The 21,542-nt window shown below is 44.0% G+C and overlaps 1 protein-coding gene across 1 annotated transcript; it reads right to left on the bottom strand.

Annotated features, from left to right (window-relative positions):
- Positions 1 to 250: 250 nt before the first annotated feature.
- Positions 251 to 21,542, bottom strand: SMTNL2 (smoothelin like 2). The gene is made up of 9 exons (XM_087751995.1): positions 20,988 to 21,542; positions 11,227 to 11,314; positions 10,228 to 10,467; positions 9,470 to 9,523; positions 7,875 to 7,950; positions 6,306 to 6,476; positions 5,614 to 5,731; positions 4,026 to 4,177; positions 251 to 1,783 (listed from the first exon to the last, which is right to left on the bottom strand). The coding sequence occupies exons 1-9, from the start codon at positions 21,390 to 21,392 to the stop codon at positions 1,657 to 1,659; spliced, it is 1,431 nt and encodes a 476-aa protein (XP_087608121.1). The 5' UTR covers positions 21,393 to 21,542; the 3' UTR covers positions 251 to 1,656.

Genomic DNA, 21,542 nt, shown 5'->3' with positions numbered 1-21,542 from the left:
AGTGGGTTCAGGGCCTTTGGGGCCTGGTTTCTCCATTTAATCCTACAAGTCATGGTTTCTCTAAGTAATCTTCACTAGAACTAAAATCCTATTCCTAATGTCAGTGAACTTCTGTACTTTTTTTAAACTGAAATTCAGAGCACACAGCATCATGACCAGAACAGAAATCTAAGCAAAAGCTCTGGGTTCTTGTCACTGATTTTACTTTGTTTTCTCTCACTTCACGCTGCAGAGAAGCAGTAAAGCTGAAGAGCGTTTGACATATTTTATTATAAACGGTCATCAATACAGAACCAAAGTCACCTTTATAAATATCTACAAAAAGCACAAATGCAGGTTAAAAAACATTCTCTAGCATGAACAGAGGGCCTGTGGCTTTCAGTTTTTACGTTCTATGAGCCTGTTCTTAGGGAAGAAATAATTTTAAAAGGCTTTTTTTTTTAAAGTATACTTTTTTAGTGGTTGTTTTTAACATTCACTGTGAAAACAAAGCTCTGTTGATTTACCCAACAAAAACCTGAAAGGGTGACACACGACCTTTTTGCCCAGTAAATCTGGAAAATCCCACTGTGGGGTGGTTTCAACGCTAATTTAACTGAAAACGGCACTTCAAAACTCTCCTGTCTTTCATACTTCTTTGGCATGTTGCCTGCCCACCTCGGAGTCAGCACGAGGACCGAGCAAGCCGCAAAGGCTTCGTTCCTGTCCACGCTGGAGAGTTGCTCTCCCCCAGAGCCCGGGTCAAAGCACGCTACAGGCTTGCTTCTATTACAGCAAAATCCTTCAGCGGATTTTGTACCTTGCTCGCTCCCCCTTTCCTGTAATCCTAAATCATGCAAACACACCATCTCATACACAGAACACCCCCAGCTGTTGCTATTCTTCATGATCAAGAAATTAATCCAGGACTGCCAGCAGAGGCTTTAGCAAGCCTCTAAGCAACTTGCTTTACATCTGACCATTACAGACGAATGCTGTTGTGTAACATGGTCGTTGTCTGTGGCCGCAGTCAGCGGTTAAGAAGCGATGTTCTCTTTGTTTTAAGAGAACAGAAGAATGCCTGTGTGCGCTGCGTGTGTGTGCGCGTGTATGCCGGAGTTGGGGGGGTAGGGTTGGAGGAAAGGCAATATTGCCCTAGGCGTTGAATACTCTAGGTTATTATTTGCGAAATGGAATTCTCCTTGTCCATCTGCTATTTCTTTTATGCTATGCTCAACAGAGAAGTGGAATTGAAGGTGCTATCTTCTGGAGTTTTACCTGCATTTTAAGAGGGAACAGCTTTGTAGCAGAGTTACCTGTCACTGCATAAAGCCGTGTCCCCAGCCTAACAGAGACAGGAGCAGCAAATTAGCTTCCTGTGATCTTTAAACACAAGAATATTAAAAATCCAACCTACTACTAGCACCAAAATGACAGCATTTGCCTTTCCCTATGTTTTTTTGTCTTTTTCAAACATATTTCTGTATTACTGACATGCTGATGTGATCAACACTTCGGGGCGCTGCTCAGCAACACTTCAGTCAGCCAGCCACGCAGTTGAACGTGTAAGCAAAGGGACAGTAAAAAGCAAGAAATAACACTGCGTTCCATTTGCAAAATGTCACTCTTCCCATTAGCATACTGTACTCGACCCTTCCGGCTGGAGAGGTGTTGATTTTATTCAAAGCGTCGTAGATGATTGTATAGAGACTGGACATAGGTGAAAACGCACATGGGATCTGGCTTGCGACCCATCACCATCATGTCATCCACTTCTATCAGACGATCGCAGTGAGCCATTTTCCTGTAGTAATAATAAAAGAGAGACAGCAAATCAAGAGTTAAATCTAAGGCCTGCAACTACTTCCAAGATTCATTTGCTGCTCTGATTTGAGCATTACTGAGGCATTTAAGAAATTCTGAGGTTTATCAGCAACATTTCATTTCACAATGAAACGGTCAGGCTCAGGTTGGAGATAGTTATTTTTGCGACCACGGAATATTCCTGTTCTTTCCCTCTCTTCCTCTATACTGGGATCTGATCCAAAGCCCTATAGGTTGTTTTTTTTTTCCCCACTGACTGCCATTCACATCCCTGATATCTGTAGCGTATAGCCCAGTCTCACGTTCCTCTGCCCAAGTCTCAGTCAGCAGGGTCATGCGAGTTTGCAAATCATGAGTTTTTCTGGTCATTATATAGGAAGCTCCAAAAGAATGGGAAAACATGAGAAAAGATGAGATGTGCCAATGAGGGCCCACGTGGCTGTGGATTGTTCTCCACCACCTCCCTGTCTTCAAGGTGTGAGTGACTTGGGCAACAATCTCAGATGATCAGGTTGGAGAACAGGAGCCTGACTGAGATCTGGACCAGCAGAAAGAAACAGATCTGCTGAGGCCTGGGATGAAAAATCCCAAGGGCAGGAAGCAGTTTGATCAGCAGAGCTCGTACTGGGGTGAACAGCAATACCAGAGAAGAGCCTTTCCTGGCGCTAGAAGAGAACAGTTAGTTTAAAGGCAATCACAGCTATGAAGTAGTCATTTCTGTAGATAACTCTTACCTAATGTTTCTTACTGTTCTCCCCTATACTCATGGTTATACATAACCTGAGATACAAAAACACTGCAGCTTTCCTTTGAGAGTTGTGGATAGTTTTACTTTAGAGATCAACCACCTAAAAGCATCATAGAATCTCTTTCAACTCACTGACAAGCAACAAAGTTTTTTATATATACATATATGTGTGTGTATAAAAACCTTGCAATTCCCAAACGAATTCCTTTGCTAGGGGCTGTAATAAGGAGAGCCAACATCATGCTAAGAATTTTCAAAGCTTTTCTCTGGAACAGCAAATAGCAAATCCAGTTCTGTAAGTTATTGCTTTAATTTTTTTTTTTAAAAAAAGCACTCTGAAAGAACCCCAGAGCTTCAGTGTGGTGGTATCAGTGTTTGAAGCTTTATCAGAAGCTGCAGGAAACTTTAGCCATGTATCCCCACATCCTGTTAGTATTCGGAAAGAGTGTACCAAACCCAGCTGCGTACCACGTGGAGTGTTCTTACTGTTACACAAGTCACACAAAACAGCAAGAATCATGTTGATACTGGGTCCAAAAAGTTACTATTTCTAGCTGACAAGTTCATAATGAGCTTAACAAGCAAGTTATCATTTAACTGCCTGGTACACTGCATCAAAAAGGCTCAGGACAGCGTGGCTGAGGGTATTAACTCTGTCCATTTTACAAAAATGCAGTTACCAGGTTGAGATATTGAAAAGCTCTCGGCCTTCATCTAACCCTGCTTACACTGAATTCAACCTTCATTCTTGTTCAACCAAAGCAACATACAGACAGAGGTCAACCCTCCCACAAAACCCAATTCCAAAAGTTAACCTACTTGCTCCCTGCCGTTCAGGGGTCACATTTTTTTCCAGAGAGGCTGGATGGATATATTAACATGCCTCAAATTCAAATTAAGTATGAAGCAGGTGGGATTGGCTAAGAAACTAGAAGTTGTATGTCCAGTTCCTATGGACTGTCAGTAAACATTGGATGCCTTGTGCTCTATGAACTCAAATTTCGTTTTTATGATTCGTATCAGCAAATTCATTAAGAATCATTCATTACTTCAAGAATAAAATAATAATAAAAAAAACCTAAAAAACAAACACAGAGAGAAGTAGGGTTTTTTCCTCTTCTGCCCAAGCATAACTCGGGCTGATTTCTCAAGTTCAGTGTGTCAGTGCTAAGGCTGGTGAGAATCACAGAGGTGAGAAAGCAGAATTCAAGTACTGCCTGAAGACTGTGAAAGACCCGTGTTCGCAGGACTCCACTGAATTATCCTGTGCCTGGTAAAACCACCTCTGATTTCCGACTGCCAAGTCTCCTGTTCTATGCATTCTCTATGCAGAGCTTTATTATCTTTTCTGGCATGACACAGGTTAAGCTAGTGATATAGAATCTACAAGAAGAATGATTAAACTCTTCACTGCTGCCCAGCTGCATTAGACTTGAACTGGAAGCACTTCACAGACATCTAATGTGATACTCACTCAGCCGTGGTGAAGGCCAGCTCAAAGTTCTGCTTGCGATTAGCTGGGTCAAGCTTATTATAATCAAAAGCTTCAGGAAAGAAAGAATGCACAAGAGCACAGAATGCCATCCCATCGTTCCAGCTTGAGGAGAAGTTCTGGAGATCAATGTGCTGTCATGATGAAAAAACCACACATGTTAATGCAGCACGGGGGAACAGGGAGGAGCAGCTGCTTTTGCTCACTGCAGTTTTCTGTCCTTCTCTCCCACCAACCAATGCAACAGAGCACAGGCTTTATGTTTTTCTTCCCCTCGTTGTATATCCATTACATATTATTTGTATTCTGAGAAAAAATGGCATGCTCAGCAATGAAAGCCTTTTGCCTGAAATGCCCAGACGCAAAGCAGACACAGGGTCAAGGTCCCTGATCCGAAGCCCACTGAAAATACTGGGAAGAATCTTGTCAACGTTGGTGAGCTCCAGAGCAGGCCCAATGCACCCACTCAGTATCTGCAGAAACAGGGCACTGCTCGTCCCTGTGAAGTATTTATAATTGAAGAACGGTTCATTTTGTGGCTGTGAATAACAGTAGATAAATACTACGCTTGCTTGCTTTGCTTTTCAGTAACACCCAATTCAATGCCTGTTTACACACAGGTAAGTAGACATATAGGAAGAATTATGCCTACTGCAAAACCTGATCCTTAGAACAAATGCTTATTGTTACTTTCAACTGCCACAGTGAAAAGGAAAATATTTGGGCTCTTGTCTCGTGCTCCTTTCCCATCGTATAAAATTCAAGCCCCAGTTTTTCTGGTTAGCAACTAACAGTAATTTTCACTAGTTCTGCTTATGTATACTGCAATTTAGAGTTCAGCAATAATAATGCACATTTTACAATAACATTGAAATACATGTTACACAAAAAAAAAAAAAAACCTAGGAAAAAAATTTCTCTTTCTCCTGGAAATTGCCTTGGCAACTGCAGTTTAAGGCCAGGTAAAATTACTAAAACCTCAGCTGCTGAATTCTTTTAGCTATTCTATTATTCTATAATATTATATTATTCTAGCTATTATAATATTCTATAATTTAGCTATTCTTTTATTTTATGTTACCTCAAAGAAATTAGCTCACTAACACCGTGTGATTCAACCTCAACCATTTACTGCAGATTCACTTGTCTAATACCAGTAGAGAGCACTTTGGTCTGCTGTGTAGCAAAAGGGCCATACTCTTCATGTACTGGCAAAATGTTATTCAGATCTTGCCATACATAATGAGAATGCAAAAATCACAGCCTGCTACTAAGAAAAAAAATGTGTGAGTGTATACTGAAGTCTATATCCATACGCACAAAAACGTAGGCTTTCAGACAAACCCTAATGCATTGCTTTGACAGACATACAGAATCTCACTCGTGCAATCACTGACTGTCTTGAAGTGCTGCCCGTGCAAACCGCGATGTTTGCGCTACCCACACAACACATGATGACCCTGAGGAAGTTAACTCATTGTCTAGCATGTTTTACATTCACTTTTTGAGTACGCTTTTTTGGCAAATTCTCCTGAAAAAGAGAGAGATGAAAGTGCTAGCATGTCTTCACCTTGTATCCTATGGTTTTTGAGCGACACCAGTCTAAAAGAATTTGTTTAATGCTGCTAGCGCTGGCAACCGCAAAACTCTGTGACCTCTTCAGCTTAGCTCTGGATTCTCCTCTTCCCCTGGAAAATTAACAGAGATGAGATTAAATTACATTCTAGAAAAACTTAAACCTACATGTCAGCAACATCTATGCAACCTTGCCCAGGTCAGCCCCTGCCCAGGTGATATTTGAGAAACACTTTGCTGAAACTTCAACTTGTTGGTCCTGAAAGAAAAACTCATTTTCATTTCACTAAAGCCAGGATTCCAAGCCCTCTTCTATTTAAATCATACCCCCATCATGGTGCATAAAGAACAGTCCATGCTTTTGGTCCTTAATGAATGGCAATAGAAAGTCACTATATTCCCACTATATATTATAATGACAGAGAAGGCAGCTTTCACAGCACTCTTTCCTGATAAAAGGCACCTGCTTCTTCAGCTGAACAACTCCAAAGCCAGAGGAATCTGTAGCTGTGAACTTCCAGGGCTCGGTCTGTGAAGTCAGCGAAGCTATACGTGACCTCGTATTGTCCCTTAGCTCAAAATCCTACATTGAGAGAGTCCTCCCACCCAGCTGTCCTCTGTTGGTAATAACTGTCAAATTAGTTTCCCATTAAGAAACCCATTCTGGAGACAATGGGTGTGACGTACTTTCCACCATCGTGTTCAAGTTTCTCGAAAAGCGCTTTCCTGGCCTGTGCTCCTGAAGTCCGTGGGAGCGTCTGAGACCGCACCAGTTCCCGCCTCCTTTCAACTGGGCGATGTACAGTGGGAGGAGAGGAGCGAGAGCTGGGGGTCACATCACAGTAACTCTCAGTGGCACTGGAGAAACATAACATGAAAAGTATGTGGTTAAACAAAAAAGTAACTGCAGTGCCAGGAGTCAGCATAAAGGTCCAACTGTTCCCTACTCTAAACCTCCCAAAACAGACATTTCAAGAGGACTTGAATGAGTCAAAAGCAATTTAAGTTAAAGTTTTATTGACAGACAACAGCACTTAAGCACAGAAGAGTCTAAGGTACTTTCACAAATGAGACATAGCTGGCCAAGTCACAAATGCTTTATAGCGCTGAGTAGAACAGCAATTAAACACCTTTAAGAAAAAAGAAAAAAAGAAAAGAAAAAAAAGAGTTGTGGGCACATAGGAGCACTAAATCCCTTTACTTTCCAACTTCGGGGTGCCTGGAGGGTAAGTCATTTTAAAAATGGAACTTGAAGAGTAATTCAGGCAGTACTTTTGAAATTTTTACTTATAGCGCACAGAATCCTGAACTCATGTCAGTGTTGCTTCACTGACTGCAAGCTGGTAATTTGATCAAGAAATATAGGATTATATTCTAATTTGCGTTTATTTGAGCCATAAAACCACTTCATCAGCATTAATGAAGTAAGCCACACATCGCATTTGGAAATGTTCCCCATGACAGAGGTGGGGAAACTGAGGCAAAGAGCAGGGACATCAGTGTCACACATCCATTTCTGGCACAGACGGATGCCAGATCTGACAGCAAGTTCTCTAGGGTGCTTAGCGTATCATGACTCAAATATCGAAGTGCTGATGTTGGAACTAACTCAGAGAAATGTAATGCCAAAATTGGGATAATTTTCAAGGCAGATGCAAGCCCAATTTAAGAGATTTAAATTGGCTGCCCTCCCATTTTTCTTGATGGATATTTCGCATGCTGACGATGCCTGGATATGCCAGTAGTAATTGTGATACCATGTAATCCTACACTAAGCAACTGCAGCTCTGAGTTAATCAAGAATGTGTAGTAGTCCTCAGTCCTCAACAAGGCACTTAACTACAAACTAAACTCTAGGCTAGCCAAACTAAGGATGTTTGACAGCAGTCATATGTTGGTTTCCAAAAATAAGCCCAAAGTACAAATTTCGACACAGCTGAGTATTTTTAAAAGTGTTTTCAAAGGGCCTGACAACTTGCTCCTCCTAACAAAAATCCACTGCTGGCACTGAGAGTTTTACCGACTAACACTGTAACAATGCCGAAAACCACAATTAGGTCTGCTTTAAACTGCTCTACAAAAGATTTGTATCCCTTCCCATCTCTGTTCCACTTAGCCCTCGGGAAAGCTCACCACCTTTGATGGGCTTAAAATACAGCATCTGGGACTCGCCTGTTCTTCAAGTCAGCAGAATACCTGTCCCTCGAGACTGTACTGACCACAATGGCCTAACAAAACGTCAAGAAAAATGCATACCTTTCACCAGTTTTGGTTCCACTACTCGTCCCATAGCTCACAGTTGAGACAGACTTAGTGACAGCAGTGGTATTCTCTGTATAAAAGCAGGAAAAACAAGATGCATCAGGGCAGAAACTTCTTTTATCTCCTTTCCTCATATGTTTTCAAACCATTTCCTGATAGATAGCCACGCGTTGATTTTTACTCACCACAGTGAAAAGCTGCAGGCCTCTGTCTAACTTCCAGTATGAGCTAACGAGCTGGGGAGGGATTTTCCCCAGGGGTTCGGTCCCTCTGCAAAATTGTTGCACTGCAGCAAGGATGGTGTAAACATACCAGAAAGGGCTGTGAGAGGATGCCTTTGACAAAACTGCCTTGGGAAGGCTGGATCATTTCAGGCCCTTGTGCAAACCTCGGAAGAGGGCACACTGCTACGGACATTTCAGTGAAAGGAAGAAATGGTGCTACAGCTCAGCTTACAACAGTCATTCTGGCAGACATAAGGAGTCCTGAGAAGTCTGCCGCGATTGAGAGCATAATTTAAATTACCTAATTTCCACCAGGAAAAGTTTTAGTTTGTAAAGTAGAGCAGACTCCAAAGGTTGTAAAGGTGGCTTAAAACCAACTTTGCATCTTCTTCCCCCCACCCCTGAGGTTCTACCTTTTGTGCTTTGCCCCTTAGAGCCCAGCTCTGGACTCCAGTTACGCTCTGGAAATGCAGAACAACGGAGTGGCTTGCCTAGTTTTAACACACTAAAGCCAAAACTTGTTGATCATTTATTGAAGGCTCCTTCTATACACAAAGAAGAAAGACTGGCATCTTAGAAGCAATCCAACCTGATCCCTGTCCAAATCACTCTCTGAAAATGCTGAACTCACCCCACTGCTTATAGAAGGGATCCAGATCAACTGGATCAACAAACAATTGCCAGATATTTGTGCAAATCTCAGAGGTTTTAAGCTGAGTAGGAGTGTGATTCCTATTCTGGATGAGCTACATCTTTGCTAAACTGACACTTGAGACCACTGTGAAATGCCAGTACATTGTGCAGACAGTAACAGCTTGGTGACATCAATCAGAAGTACTTTTGGATAGAGCTCAACTCATCTATTTCGACTGAAATCGAAAATCTTTAAGGCATTTTGTCGTTTGACACATTCATATATGAAGGAGGCTACTTATTGCTATTCTGCTCAAAGGAATTTGCTTCAACATCCATAGGGTGGGCCCGCCACTTTCCAACTGCTGTTACCTTGCGCTCAGTCGCAGTTTTCGCTTGGTCAGCTGAAATCTTCACCGCTCAAACTGTCTGTTCTGCCACGCTTTTCTGGCACCTATTGTTTCCGCTGCAGGGATTGCCTAACAGTAGATATGTACACCACTGTGCAAATAAGGATAAGTACCCCTCGCTTGGAACTGACTGAGAATCTGATACAGAGGAACAAGTTTCCATGATACCTGGGAAAATGAATCTGCATGCAGTCCTGTTAGCAATTTTAATATGTGTACCTACTAATCGAAACTACATGCTCACATCTGAATCGGCCAGACACGGAGCATGGAACCCTTCTCAATTTGTGTTGCGTAAGGACAGGCTGATAGGAACACTCACCTCCAGTGGCAGATGAACTCGTCGTTCTCACTGTACTTGAATTCCAGGTCTTCACTGAAATACCAGAAAAAAAGACAAAGGAGGCTTTGCTACATTCTTAGCTTTAATAAGATAAAAGTTGAAAGAATAATCTGCAAATAATCCCTATCTCTTGCTGGCAATTCCATCCCGTCTCTCTCTGTAATTTCTGACCCATGTATATAGTCTGATCTGTAAGTGTCACTATCACTAAATGTATACGAAATACAGCTCAAAGATGAATAACTTCAGTGAGATTTTTTTTAAACTCAATTTAGATATAAATCAGATTCTGCAATCACTCTGACTTGTGTATATGTGTCAGTCTGCTGTTGGTCATTCCTCCCTCCAAATGACTGTCGAACCCGTTAGCCAAACATCTGTCTAACTTCTCAAGGGGCCTCAGGTCTCAAAGCACTAAAAACTCCTGCAAATTTCATTAAAATAGCTGGCCACGTTGAAGAGATCCTTATTCAGTAACTGTGCTAGAAGATAGGCTGCACTATGAACTCAACTATATTAGGCAGCAAAAATTCTCAGCAGATGTGACATTAGAGCCTAAGGCTCCACCCAGGACCCCCGATATTCTAAATCGGAGTGTCCCACCATGGGATATGTAGCCCTAGAAGTGAGGTTTCATAATTACCACTAAGTCACAGGACAATCCCCCCAGCACCAGTTTCTTGAAGAAAAGAAATGGGACACAGTTTCAGCAAACAAATTATTTTTGTCTCTTTTACCTGACTGGTTGGAAGTTTTCACTGCCATCGCATTTTTGCTCTTGCTCTGTCCCAGCAGGCCAGCAGACGCATTAGTTGTTCCTGTTGAACAGATGGTTTCTCCTGAAAACTTCTCTGATATCCTGGTTACTGCAGTAACGGGAAGGTGGGGCATCTGTAAGGTGACTGCTGGGGCATGGGCTTCAGGGGAAGAGTCTGACATGTGAAAAGAGGTTAGTTCCTGGGAGGCTTTTGCCTGACCTAGTGAATAGAAAGAAAAGCAGAGAGGAAGTAAATTTATTTTCAGATTTGTAACAAAATTACAAACCAATTTCCATGCAACAACTTCGTGCCACAAGTCACTGGAATTACTCCACCTAGTGGAGTCCCTGTGGGACGTTCTACCATTTACAGCACGCTGCAGAAACAACCCTAGTGTAAGTGATCCTTGCAGCAATCATACCTGTCCCACATGAATCTCAGCAAGAACAACTTCTTCGGGTCATTAATCTACTAGCACCTGCATTCGGTAAGCTCCTTCTCTTCCTCTGTGCAGCCCCCACCCCAAACGCCTGCCATGGTTTAGGAGTCAGCATTCTTGTTCTTTTCATGGTTTTATGAAACGCTGTGTGCCTCTGTTTTCTCTAAAATGGAGATAGTAAGGCCTTCCTCCACTGAAGGATGATGGAAGCGGACAGGTAGTTTGCAAAGTGCTTTGGGATGCAAAGCTACAATGGCACCCAGAATAGCTGGCCTTATTATCACTAGTGCCCCAAGACAATGTGACAGTAATAGTCTCTAATTTATGAAACACCATAGTGCATGCTTAACAATAAAGTTAAAGTTTAAAAGTTAAACTCCTAATCAGGAAATAAAGTTAAACGGTATCAGTGCCACAGTACAATATCCATGCTGAAACCATGGCAGATTCTATGCTTCCAACATGCGAGAGCTGCTCTATGACTGCCAGGATCGGGTATTTTACAAGTAGCGCTACTTCATTTCATGCCCTGTTCCTACCTGATGAAGACTGATGCCCATTTTCAATGATGGAAGAACTAAAAACTCTTCTAAACTCCCGTTTGTGGCGGTCATCCAGGTCTACACTCTGCCAGAACAGACAACAGACACAAGAGCTAAATTTCAAACAGCAGCAAAAGTTAGAAGAATATCCAGAAACACCTGCCGAGAACAGGTCTTCCTTCTGCTAGTGACCACAATACAAGAAGGGAACAATTCTCTAACCCCAAGAGCCAAACCTGCAAACCGAGCACTGGCAATGCAGGACTTGTATCAGTCCTCACATAGTTGTCCTCACAGACCCCATGCCCCTGGGAGGGGTCTTCCACTTTTGTTAGATAAAGGTATCACCATCCACTGTGAAGGTGAGAAACAGAAGACTCCACACAATACTGGATTGATTGAGATTGCATAAAACGCTTAATGCTCTGCAGGTTTTTTTCCGTTTGCTACAGAAAAAATGACATTCTGATAACGTAAAAGCATTACATAAAGTAAATATGATCCTAGAACTTTACAGCCGCATTATAATCTGCAACTTCTGTAAGGATTTTTTTTTTCTGTGAAAAGCACCGATTTTTCCCATAATGTTTGCCAACTAATTCCAGAAAAATCAGCCAAGAATTTTTTTTGGTGGTTTTTTTTTTTTTTTGATTGGTTCGTGTGTGTGCGTGCGCATGTGCAAAAAATCACAAGGAACTATGTGATTTTTGGCTGCAGGAACTAAAGAAAGAAGAAACTGCTTCACAGACACACTATTACTTCAATGAAAAAAATGCAGCTTCCAAGAAGCAGCATATACAAGCAGCAGAGTGAAGTTCCCTAACACAAAGTCCATGAAAAAGTTTTAATTGATTCCAGACAGATATCTAACTACTAGATCGGCCAAAAACGTTATGAATAAATAAAGACAAAAATCTGCAATGTGCCCTTATAAACATAATCCAAAATACTTATAAACTCAATCCAAACAAGTTTTGTTTTGTTTTTTTAAGGACAGACAGAAAGACTGAAGATACACTGCAGGTAAGTGTAAAAACACCAGAACATAACAGAAAAGGAAAGAGGCAGGTGTATGCATGTAAGAACTTAACTTGTCTCTGCTTGTCATACACAGGAAATACAGAGCAAACCGGTGGTTTGATTTTACTTATTTATTCCATAGTTTCATCACAAATTATTAGAATAAGTTATTTATAGGCTGGAAAAATATATCTCATGTAAAATACAGAAACCATATGATCAGTTCAAGATAAATCAAGAAAAGTAGTTTCTTGGAACTCATCTGCTATTTACCATGCATCTGTTTGCACACATCCAAACATAATTAAGAACACCAGACAACAACGTTAACGCACCTTGAGATTTTTTAAAAGTGTTAGATCTTGTTAGATGCTGCAAAGCGCACAGACTGTTTTAACATCCATTACTTGAGATAGTAGAACTTTCATTACCTCAAGTACGAATCCCAGTCAACTCCTGGTAACTGTGGTCTGAGATCTTGCTAAGAATTTGTTATCTGGTATTAGATTACAGTAAGGCAGCCTCAACACAATTTTGTCAGAGTATACAGTTGCGGGCTTAGATTCTGATCCTCCTAGATATTTAAGTGCCAGACTCCAATGGATTTCCATGGAACACAGGTGCACGTGGCAGAACTGGAGCTACACGCCTATGCTACTAAAGTCGAGGAAAATCCTTTCTCTTGACTTTAAGGTTGGGCCCTACGTTCTCAGATCACACAGTATCCAGGCTTTTCAAGACTACAGCATAATTTGGAGAAACCATTAAAGTGTGGTAAAACCCCATTAACCTGACTTCAAGATGAGGACCTACTGCCTTGTAAGCAGATTTCTTACAAAGATATATTACAATAAAGCACAGAAAGGAATGGCGGCAAGACATTGAGATACTGTGAACCGTCTTTAAGGCTCAGCTTGGATGGTGTATTTTATTATATTGGGTTGTAAACTATTTTTTAACCTGGGGTCAGATTCTCATGTCATTTTTTTCTACGCTGGGTGAGGAAAAGAGATAGAATCACCTGGATATGGTTTTCAAACAAAAATACAAACTTCAGAAGAGGACTGGAGACTTCCCAAAAATGTGGAAGATGTAGTCTCAGAAAAGAAGACTTTTAAAGGTTTCTCAGCCAGGAACTTTCATTTCAATCTCTTGCCTGGTTTCTAAGTCAATGATTTTCCTGGGGCTATACATGCACTTACATGCTCCACTAGATAAGAGTGCAGAGGTTACACGATGAGCCAAGACATTCCTTAGTCTGTTTACCACTAAAATGTGTAAGAGAGGCTGCTTTTTTTTAAAAAAAAAAAAAAACCAACAAAAAAACCCACCACCACTCAAACAACCAACCACGCACAACACCATGTTTTAGCACAATGCTGCTTATAGCCCCCTTAACAAGACGGACAGATTTCCACCGATGCCCAGTGAAGGCTTCAGGTGCACCCAAGATAGCTGGGAGTTAGAAGGTCCATGCCACAACTAGGTGCACACACTGCAAGCTCTACAAATCAAATCCGTGATGAAGTTCAGTGTATCAGTCTGAACAAGGAGAACTTTTGCTTTGTTTTGATTTTCCTCTATCTTTCTTATTTAAGAAGAAAGGAAAATAAACTAGATTGGGGAAGTTGGAACTTTCAGAACTTCTCACTCTTTCCCAGCATCTAAAACTTCCTTACAAGCAAAAGCACTACAGTTCAGCTACGCAGGCTCCATGATTTTTGTGGGATCCTCCCTTTTAGAGGCTTCATTACAGCAGGTTTTCAGAAGAGCTCACATCCACAAAGCTGCACTCTTTAGACAGTCAGCTTAGGCCGAAAGGAGCGATGAGTTCTTTTGCAAAGCTAGTCTGCAAACTTTTTTCACAACACATCACCAGAAGAACAACTTCTTTAAAATAACATTTGTCTCTCCTGATAATCAAAAATATTTTTTCATTTTTACACCACCTGCTATCCCCACAGAGAATGCTTCCATACACACACACAGTCTGACTTTACTGCTCCTAAACTGGACCTGTGTCATTGTATCCAGATCTTTTAATTTGTGAAAATAAAATTATGTTGAAACTTTTATATTTGTCAAGAAGAAGGTACTATGCGTGAGTAAATTCAGTTATCACTAGCTGCCAGGATTAACTTGAGAAAAGTACACCAAATATTAATTACACGAACCACACAGAATCAGTGGTTCGGAACTTTTAATGCTGTATTTAGTGTAACTGAGATCCTAGTCACAATTATTGGCCATATCGAGAACTGAAACATAAAGCACAGCTAATGCAGCTCCCGAGAACGTACCCATGGCATACAGTTAGAACTGTTTAGCCATTCCTGTCAGCCATTATGACCTGAATGTGTCAAATGCCTGTGTAGACTGTGAACATGAATCTACTTCATAAGCCAGTGGGGTGGGGGCGAGCAAAACAGTCAAATGAGGTGGTCATTGCAAAGATCGTGTAGTACCCTACCCACTGAACTGGCTTCCTAATGCAGTGACAGGTGCTGCATCGATCTATTTTATGCAAACCTGATTACCACATTTTGGCTAACAGTGCTGGGGAAGAAACTGCTACCAGGCTGGAGGATGAGGAAGGCCGATGTGCTGATAAAATACTGGGAAGATCTGGGATCAGATTCTACCATGCATTTAGTAGTGTCAGGCTAAAGTACTTTAAAATCCATTTTGTTTGGAGATGCCAAGCGTGTAACAATACTTCCTCTGCCAATGCTGGCTACATAGATTGTAAATAGCAGAGGGTCAGGTACCTATATCTGTGCTTAATAATGAGAAGTACTCATTTGCACAACTCATGTAACAACAACATGATGAGGAACCAGTGAAGTTGAAGAAAAGAAAATTAACACTACTGTTTTGCATGTCTTACTCAGACTTGCTCTTAGAACTAATCTCTCTGTAGCTCAGAAATCTCCATGTAATGTAGGGTGATAATACTTTCCATAGTTGTAGGGCTGCTGTAATTCCTCCTTCATTGCAAACAAGTTAGACGTTGGAGATCCATAACTGGAAGCTGCTATAAACCAGGCAAATCACAGAATCATAGAATCGGTTAGGTTGCAAAAGACCTTTAAGATCATCGAGTCCAACTGGTAACCCAGCACTGCCAAGTCCACCACTAAACCATGTCCCTAAGCACCACATCCACCCATCTTTTAAACACCTCCAGGGATGGCGACTCAACCACTTCCCTGGGCAGCCTGGGCCAGGGCCTGACAACTGTTTTGGTGACGAAATTTTTCCTAATATCCAGCCTAAACCTCCCCTGGCACAACTGGAGGCCACTTCCTCTTGTCCCATCACTTATTACTTGGGAGAAGAGACCGATCCCCACCTTACAACTACCTGAAGGGAGGTCGTAGTGAAGAGTGATAAAGCCTCCCCTGAGCCTCCTTTTCTCCAGGCTAAACAACGCCAGTTCCCTCAGCTGCTCCTCACCAGACTTGTGCTCTAGACCCTTCATTAGCTTCATTGCTGTTCCTTTGGACACGCTCCAGCACCTCCATGTCCTTCTTGTAGTGAGGGGCTGTGCTGGTTTTGGCTGGGACAGAGTTAATTTTCTTCATAGTAGCTAGAATGGGGCTATGGTTTGGACTTGTGCTGAAAACAGTGTTGATAACACAGAGATGTTTTCGTTATTGTTGAGAAGTGCTTACACAGAGTCAAGGCCTTTTCTGCCTCTCACCCCACCCCACCAGCGAGCAGGCTGGGGGTGCACGAGAAGCTGGGAGGGGACACAGCCGGGACAGCTGACCCCAACTGACCAAAGGGCTATTCCATACCATATGACATCATGCTCAGCATATAAAGCTGGGGGGAGAAGAAGGAAGGGGGGTACACTCAGAGTGATGGCGTTTGTCTTCCCAAGTAACTGTTACGCGTGATGGAGCCCTGCTGTCCTGGAGATGGCTGCACACCTGCCTGCCCATGAGAAGTAGTAAATTAATTCCTTGTGTTGCTTTGCTTGTGCGCATGGCTTTTGCTTTACTTATTAAACTGCCTTTATCTCAACCCATGAGTTTTTACACTTTTACCCTTCTGATTCTCTCCCCCATCCCTCCAGGGGGGAGTGAGCAAGCGGCTGTGTGGGGCTTAGTTGCCGGCTGGGGTTAAACCACGGCAGGGGCCCAAAACTGAACACGGTATTCAAGGTGTGGCCTCACCAGTGACGAGTACAAGGGGGCAATCACTTCCCTAGTTCTGCTGGCCACACTACTCCTGACACAAGCCAGGATGCTATTGGCCTTCTTGGCCACCTGGGCACACTGCTGGCTCATATTCAGATGGCTGTCAACCAACACCCCCGGGTCCTTTTCTGCCAGGCAGCTCTCCAGCCACTCCTCCCTAAGCCTGTAGCGTTGTATGGGGTTGTTGTGACCCAAGTGCAGGACCCAGTACTGAGCCCTGTTGAACCTCATACAGTTGGCCTCGTCCCATCGATCCAGCCTGTCCCGATCCCTCTGTAGGGCCTTCCTGCCCTCCAGCAGATAACACTCCCGCCCAACTTGGTCTTGTCTGCAGACTTACTGAGGGTGCACTTGATCCTCTCGTCCAGATCATTGATAAAGATATTAAACAGAACTGGCCCCAGTACTGAGCCCTGGGGAAGACTGCATGTGACTGGCTGCCAACTGGATTTAACTCCATTCACCACAACTCTTCGGGCCTGGACACCCAGCAAAGAGTGCACCCATCCAAGCCATGAGCAGCCAGTAACCCAGTAGTGAAAAATCCCATGCATTCAGAAAGAGTAAGCACCAGATCATGAGATTAGAAAGAAAAGAAATACAATTTTTATTTCCTCTCTGAGCCTCCAAGGTGCACGTATGTTATGTCTTCAAGCTTTTGCCTGCAACAAGGTCAAATTGTAGAAGAATGGCAGACAAATGAGATTCCTCTCTCTCAAATGGAGATCTCGGTCATCCAAAGTATTTCATAAAAGCACTAATTATCAAAACGGTCATGATAAAAATCATTGGATCTAGGAATGCTGTTTATCTGTGAGAGGTACCTCCCTCTCTTGTTACACATGCCAGATTAAACTGATGCTTGACTTTGGTGAACAGCAAAACCACCACTGACTTCTGCAAGGCAAGATTTGATACTCTGTTCCTTGCATATAAAGAGATCATCGATACATCAGACCTGAGGAATGATGAAATGTGTGAGGAAATGCAAACAAGGCTGCTAGACGCCAGCAAGAACTGCACATTTACCCCTTAATTCTTCTACTAGAAAGCCACTGTTCACCAGATAGCACAAGTATTCTCTATCTGTAACTGACCCTGCAGCTTGAAGAAAAAGCCTTGAACACCATAAGCGTATTAGGAAAGCTTTCGTACATGGAATAATCACTGACGAAAAACAGTAGAAGTACTTTTCACAGAACCTTTTCTGAAGCAAGGCTGGATAAAAATGGACAGCGGGGAACAATTCTACCTTGGCAGCTTCAGCAGGTGCCCACGGCTATATCACAGTGAATTAAAACAAACCAAACCACAACAACAAAAATAATCTAGGTAAGGATCAAGGCAACCTCAGAACGTCACCACTCCAAAAGGACACTTGCGGGAAGTGTAACAGAATAATAAGAAGGAAATGGAACTACCAGACTTCCTTTATCAAATATAGGAGTGGAGATGGTTTAGAATCATAATACATAATGCCAGGTGTCTGCTGGATCACTTAATCTCCCTGCCTGTAATACCCCAGGTCATTATGTGTCAGGCACATAATTACTCCTAGGTTATTCCTAGGTTGACTAACTGCTGGGTGCCTTCAAGTCACTGCAAAGAGATACCAGTGGGGAATATTTGTTTAGATCTTCCCAGGTGGCCACAGCCAGTATTCGTCCCTCTGCTGCTTTGACTACTGCAGGCAGGTTCTCTGCAGCGGCCTGTCCAGCAGTCTGTCCACATTGTACAGAAACTCTTCTGACAGTATAAAAGCTGAACACCCTTACAGTATTATTAGTCCTCCCTGTTCACAAAGGCATCACGCTCAACGACAAACACTATGGAAAGATCATAAGCGATAAAGCTCCTGCCAAAATGTAAGATCTGATCAACAAAAAAGGCCAAAACTCTTCCTTTCTCACAATCACAGGCAGGTAGGAGAGAGACCTCAGTGACTGCAAAGGATGACAAACAGCAACAAACTGCTCAGTGAGATAAATCCTCAGTAGTGCAGCCATGGGATCCTGCTTTAAAATTCCTTCTTCAAACATACCCCATTTTCCACCTTTGCGAAAGCAGCTCTCAGATTCTGGCCTGGTTAGAGAGCCAAATTCAAGTTTGGCATCAAAATACCAAGAAGACTCACCACCAAATCACAGTGGCTAATGGCCATTTAAAATTCCACCTAAATCAGCATTTAGACTATTGTACACCAGATTTCAAGGACAACATAGCAGAGAATGCCTGAAGATTAGAATTAAAATGAGATTTGTGTCCTTACTTCTGAACTATGCTTGGAACTCCCTGGCTTCACTTTTTTCAATCAAATTACCTTGAAAAATAATCTAGCAATATTAGAAAACAATGGTTCATACACTGATGATACTCAGAATCTCCAGAATCCAATCTGTAAAAGATAGTCTTAACTCTTATCCCAAGCATTTTGCTAGAAATGTTGAAGGCAACAGAACCCAGCCTTTTGTTGGGATAAACGCTGCATTGACCACACAGTAAAAAGGAACTCGCCCAATAAATCTTTTCAGGAGAAAAAGAGCACATCTTGATTTGCTACTATTTCCAGGTCAGTGTTATTTGCTCCTCATATCTCATACTTACAGAAGTATTTACTAAGGCTAGAAGTGTCACCAATTTTATCACAGGTACTCACTTATCTGCAAACATACACAGTGCCATTTATGGTACTCTGTTTCAAGTGCTCTGGTCATATAACCAGAAAGTGCAAGCCACTGAGGGAACACTTTCTTCACTCCAGAGAAGCTGGTGACCGGCGCAGTGACCAAGGCTTGCTCGTTAACCATTTGAGCACAGCCACATCAGAGCCTTACCCACAAAATCATGTTTTCACTGCATGCATTCGGTGCGTGTAGCTCTTGCTGCATCTCCCGTGGTTCTCAGTACTGAAATTCCTTCTCGGTCAGCTGTGCTAACTCGGGAAGTTGTCCAGCCTTCCGAGGAAAATCATTGGGAGGGCACTGAAGAACTATCAGTACTTAAGTGATAGTCTCTGAACCCTCAAAGCAAAGCAGGAAGGTTCCAATCCAAACAAAATCTCGTTCTGTGCTTTAACGCAGACCGATACCTAAAACTGGATATTGCCGTAACCTCAATGCAAGACTTTTCACAGAGCATGAAGCACACACTACAATGTCGGCAGCGGTGATGGAGCAGGTGAGATGGTGTGAGGGACCACATCCACTTGTCCCTTCCATGTCACTCAGCTCACTTCTGTTCCTTGCAATACAAACAAGTGTGGCTGGCTCCATGGAACAAAAAGGAACAGATCTCGAAGTTATGTGTATGCTGCTTACCTTTGCCACGTGGGGGAAAAGGCAGCAGTTGCCACGACTATGTTGGAACAATGCAGCAAGCAGCAGCTTTACCTTTTCACTTGCCCAGCTGTGGGAAGCCTTATGCTCCCATTCTTGAGTCAGTAGGAATGAAAAGGGCTGTAACGCGATACAGACTCTCCACTCATTCCCACCAATTTAACTCTGAATGAGTTTCATTTCCAAGCTTTTATTTTCCATCCCCAAAGCCTGGATGGACCACAGACAGCTTTTCATGCTCCAACAGTCTTAAAGACCCCTTAAGACACAGCTTAACCAAGATTACACGAAATAGGCTGTCATCTATGAAAGCCAAGTCTCTAGTATCGCACAGTTTTATGTGACTGAATCACAGTGTATTTTCTGGCTGCCACCTCCTGGTGTCAAGGATTGTACAGGCGCTCTCAACTCTTTCCACAGAGCCGGACGCGTAGAAAAAGTATTACACAAAACGTCTCAGGGCCAGATGAGCTTCCCACTAACTGGGGTTTCCATGCACCGAGTTACAAGGCTCCATTTACGCTGCAGAAAAAGTTTTATCACTGGGAGGAATGTGCGTGTTTGTGCTACTTTAGGTCACGGAGACCGTGACAGCTTGCGCGAGGCTCACCTCTCAGGGATGAGCTGCAGCAGTGCGGGACAGTGGTTGCGCAGCAAAACTGTCGCGCTGCAGGATGCTAAGTCACTATCTTAGGAAAACATGTTACTGCCCGCTATATGCTGAGCTGTTCTCCTTTGTGAGCTTGCCAACTGGCAGACAGCATCGCTGGCACACAGATCCCCCTGAACCGAGGCCAGAAAGGATACGCAGATATTCACATACATATGTATATCGATAGCTGAGACTGCCTCCGCTTCTCTTCTTACCTCTAACCACGCTGAACTGACAGGTTGCAACCGCTCCAACCAAGATCCCAGTTTGACCAAGCAGTGCCAGAATCAGGAACATCTCCAGGTGGCACCGGGGCCAAGACCACCTCCCACAGCACCTCCCACAAGCCCCCTGACCCTGCACTGCAAGAGAGGAGCCCCGTGCCCCTGCACGCTCCCTCACGCCAGCGCAGAGCCCGGCAGCACCCGTGAAGCCCCGGCCCGCGCACCCCCTGGGCCCGCGCACCCCCTGGGCCCGCGCACCCCCTGGGCCCGCGCACCCCCTGGGCCCGCCCTCCGCCGCCTCCCTGCCCCGGCCAGCGCTTACCTGGCTCCGGCCGGTGACCGCTAGCTTGGCGTGGCTGGAGAACCTGCCGCTGGCCGAACCCGGCCCCGGGGAGCCGGGCCCCGCGGCCGGGGGGCTCCCCGCCGCCTCGTCCGCCCATTCCTGCGGCAGCCCCGCTGACCGGCCGAGGGCCTCCACCTGCCGAGACAGGCGCTCCAGCTGCGCCCGCAGGCGCCGGTTCTCCTGCTGCAGCTCGGAGACGGAGTGCGCCAGGGGGCTGGCGAGGCGCAGCACCTCCTCCACCTGCTGGCCCACCCCCTGCTTGAACACCTGCATGTCCCCGTGGATCTCCCGGACGACGCCCCGCAGCGTGTCCTCGTAGCGCCCCAGCGCCTCGCAGACGCTCTGCGCCTCCCGGCTGCTCAGGTCCTCCATCGCGCTGGCCATGCTGCCCGCCGACGGCGGGCTCGGGAGCCGCTAGCGGCAGACGCCCGGCCGCCTCCCCTGCCGCCGCCGCCGCCTCTCCTCCCCTCGGCGGGCGCCCTCTGCCTCCCGGCGGCCCTAAGCCCGGCCCCCGCGCTGGCCGGCCCCCGCTGC

The sequence above is a fragment of the Nipponia nippon genome, unplaced genomic scaffold, assembly GCF_047370975.1.
Source record: "Nipponia nippon isolate SJK-2023a ecotype South Korea unplaced genomic scaffold, ASM4737097v1 scaffold_15, whole genome shotgun sequence".
In the NCBI taxonomy this organism is placed as follows: domain Eukaryota; kingdom Metazoa; phylum Chordata; class Aves; order Pelecaniformes; family Threskiornithidae; genus Nipponia; species Nipponia nippon.
The sequence above is the reverse complement of the archived record's forward strand: the minus strand, read 5'-3'. Positions and strand labels throughout refer to the sequence as shown.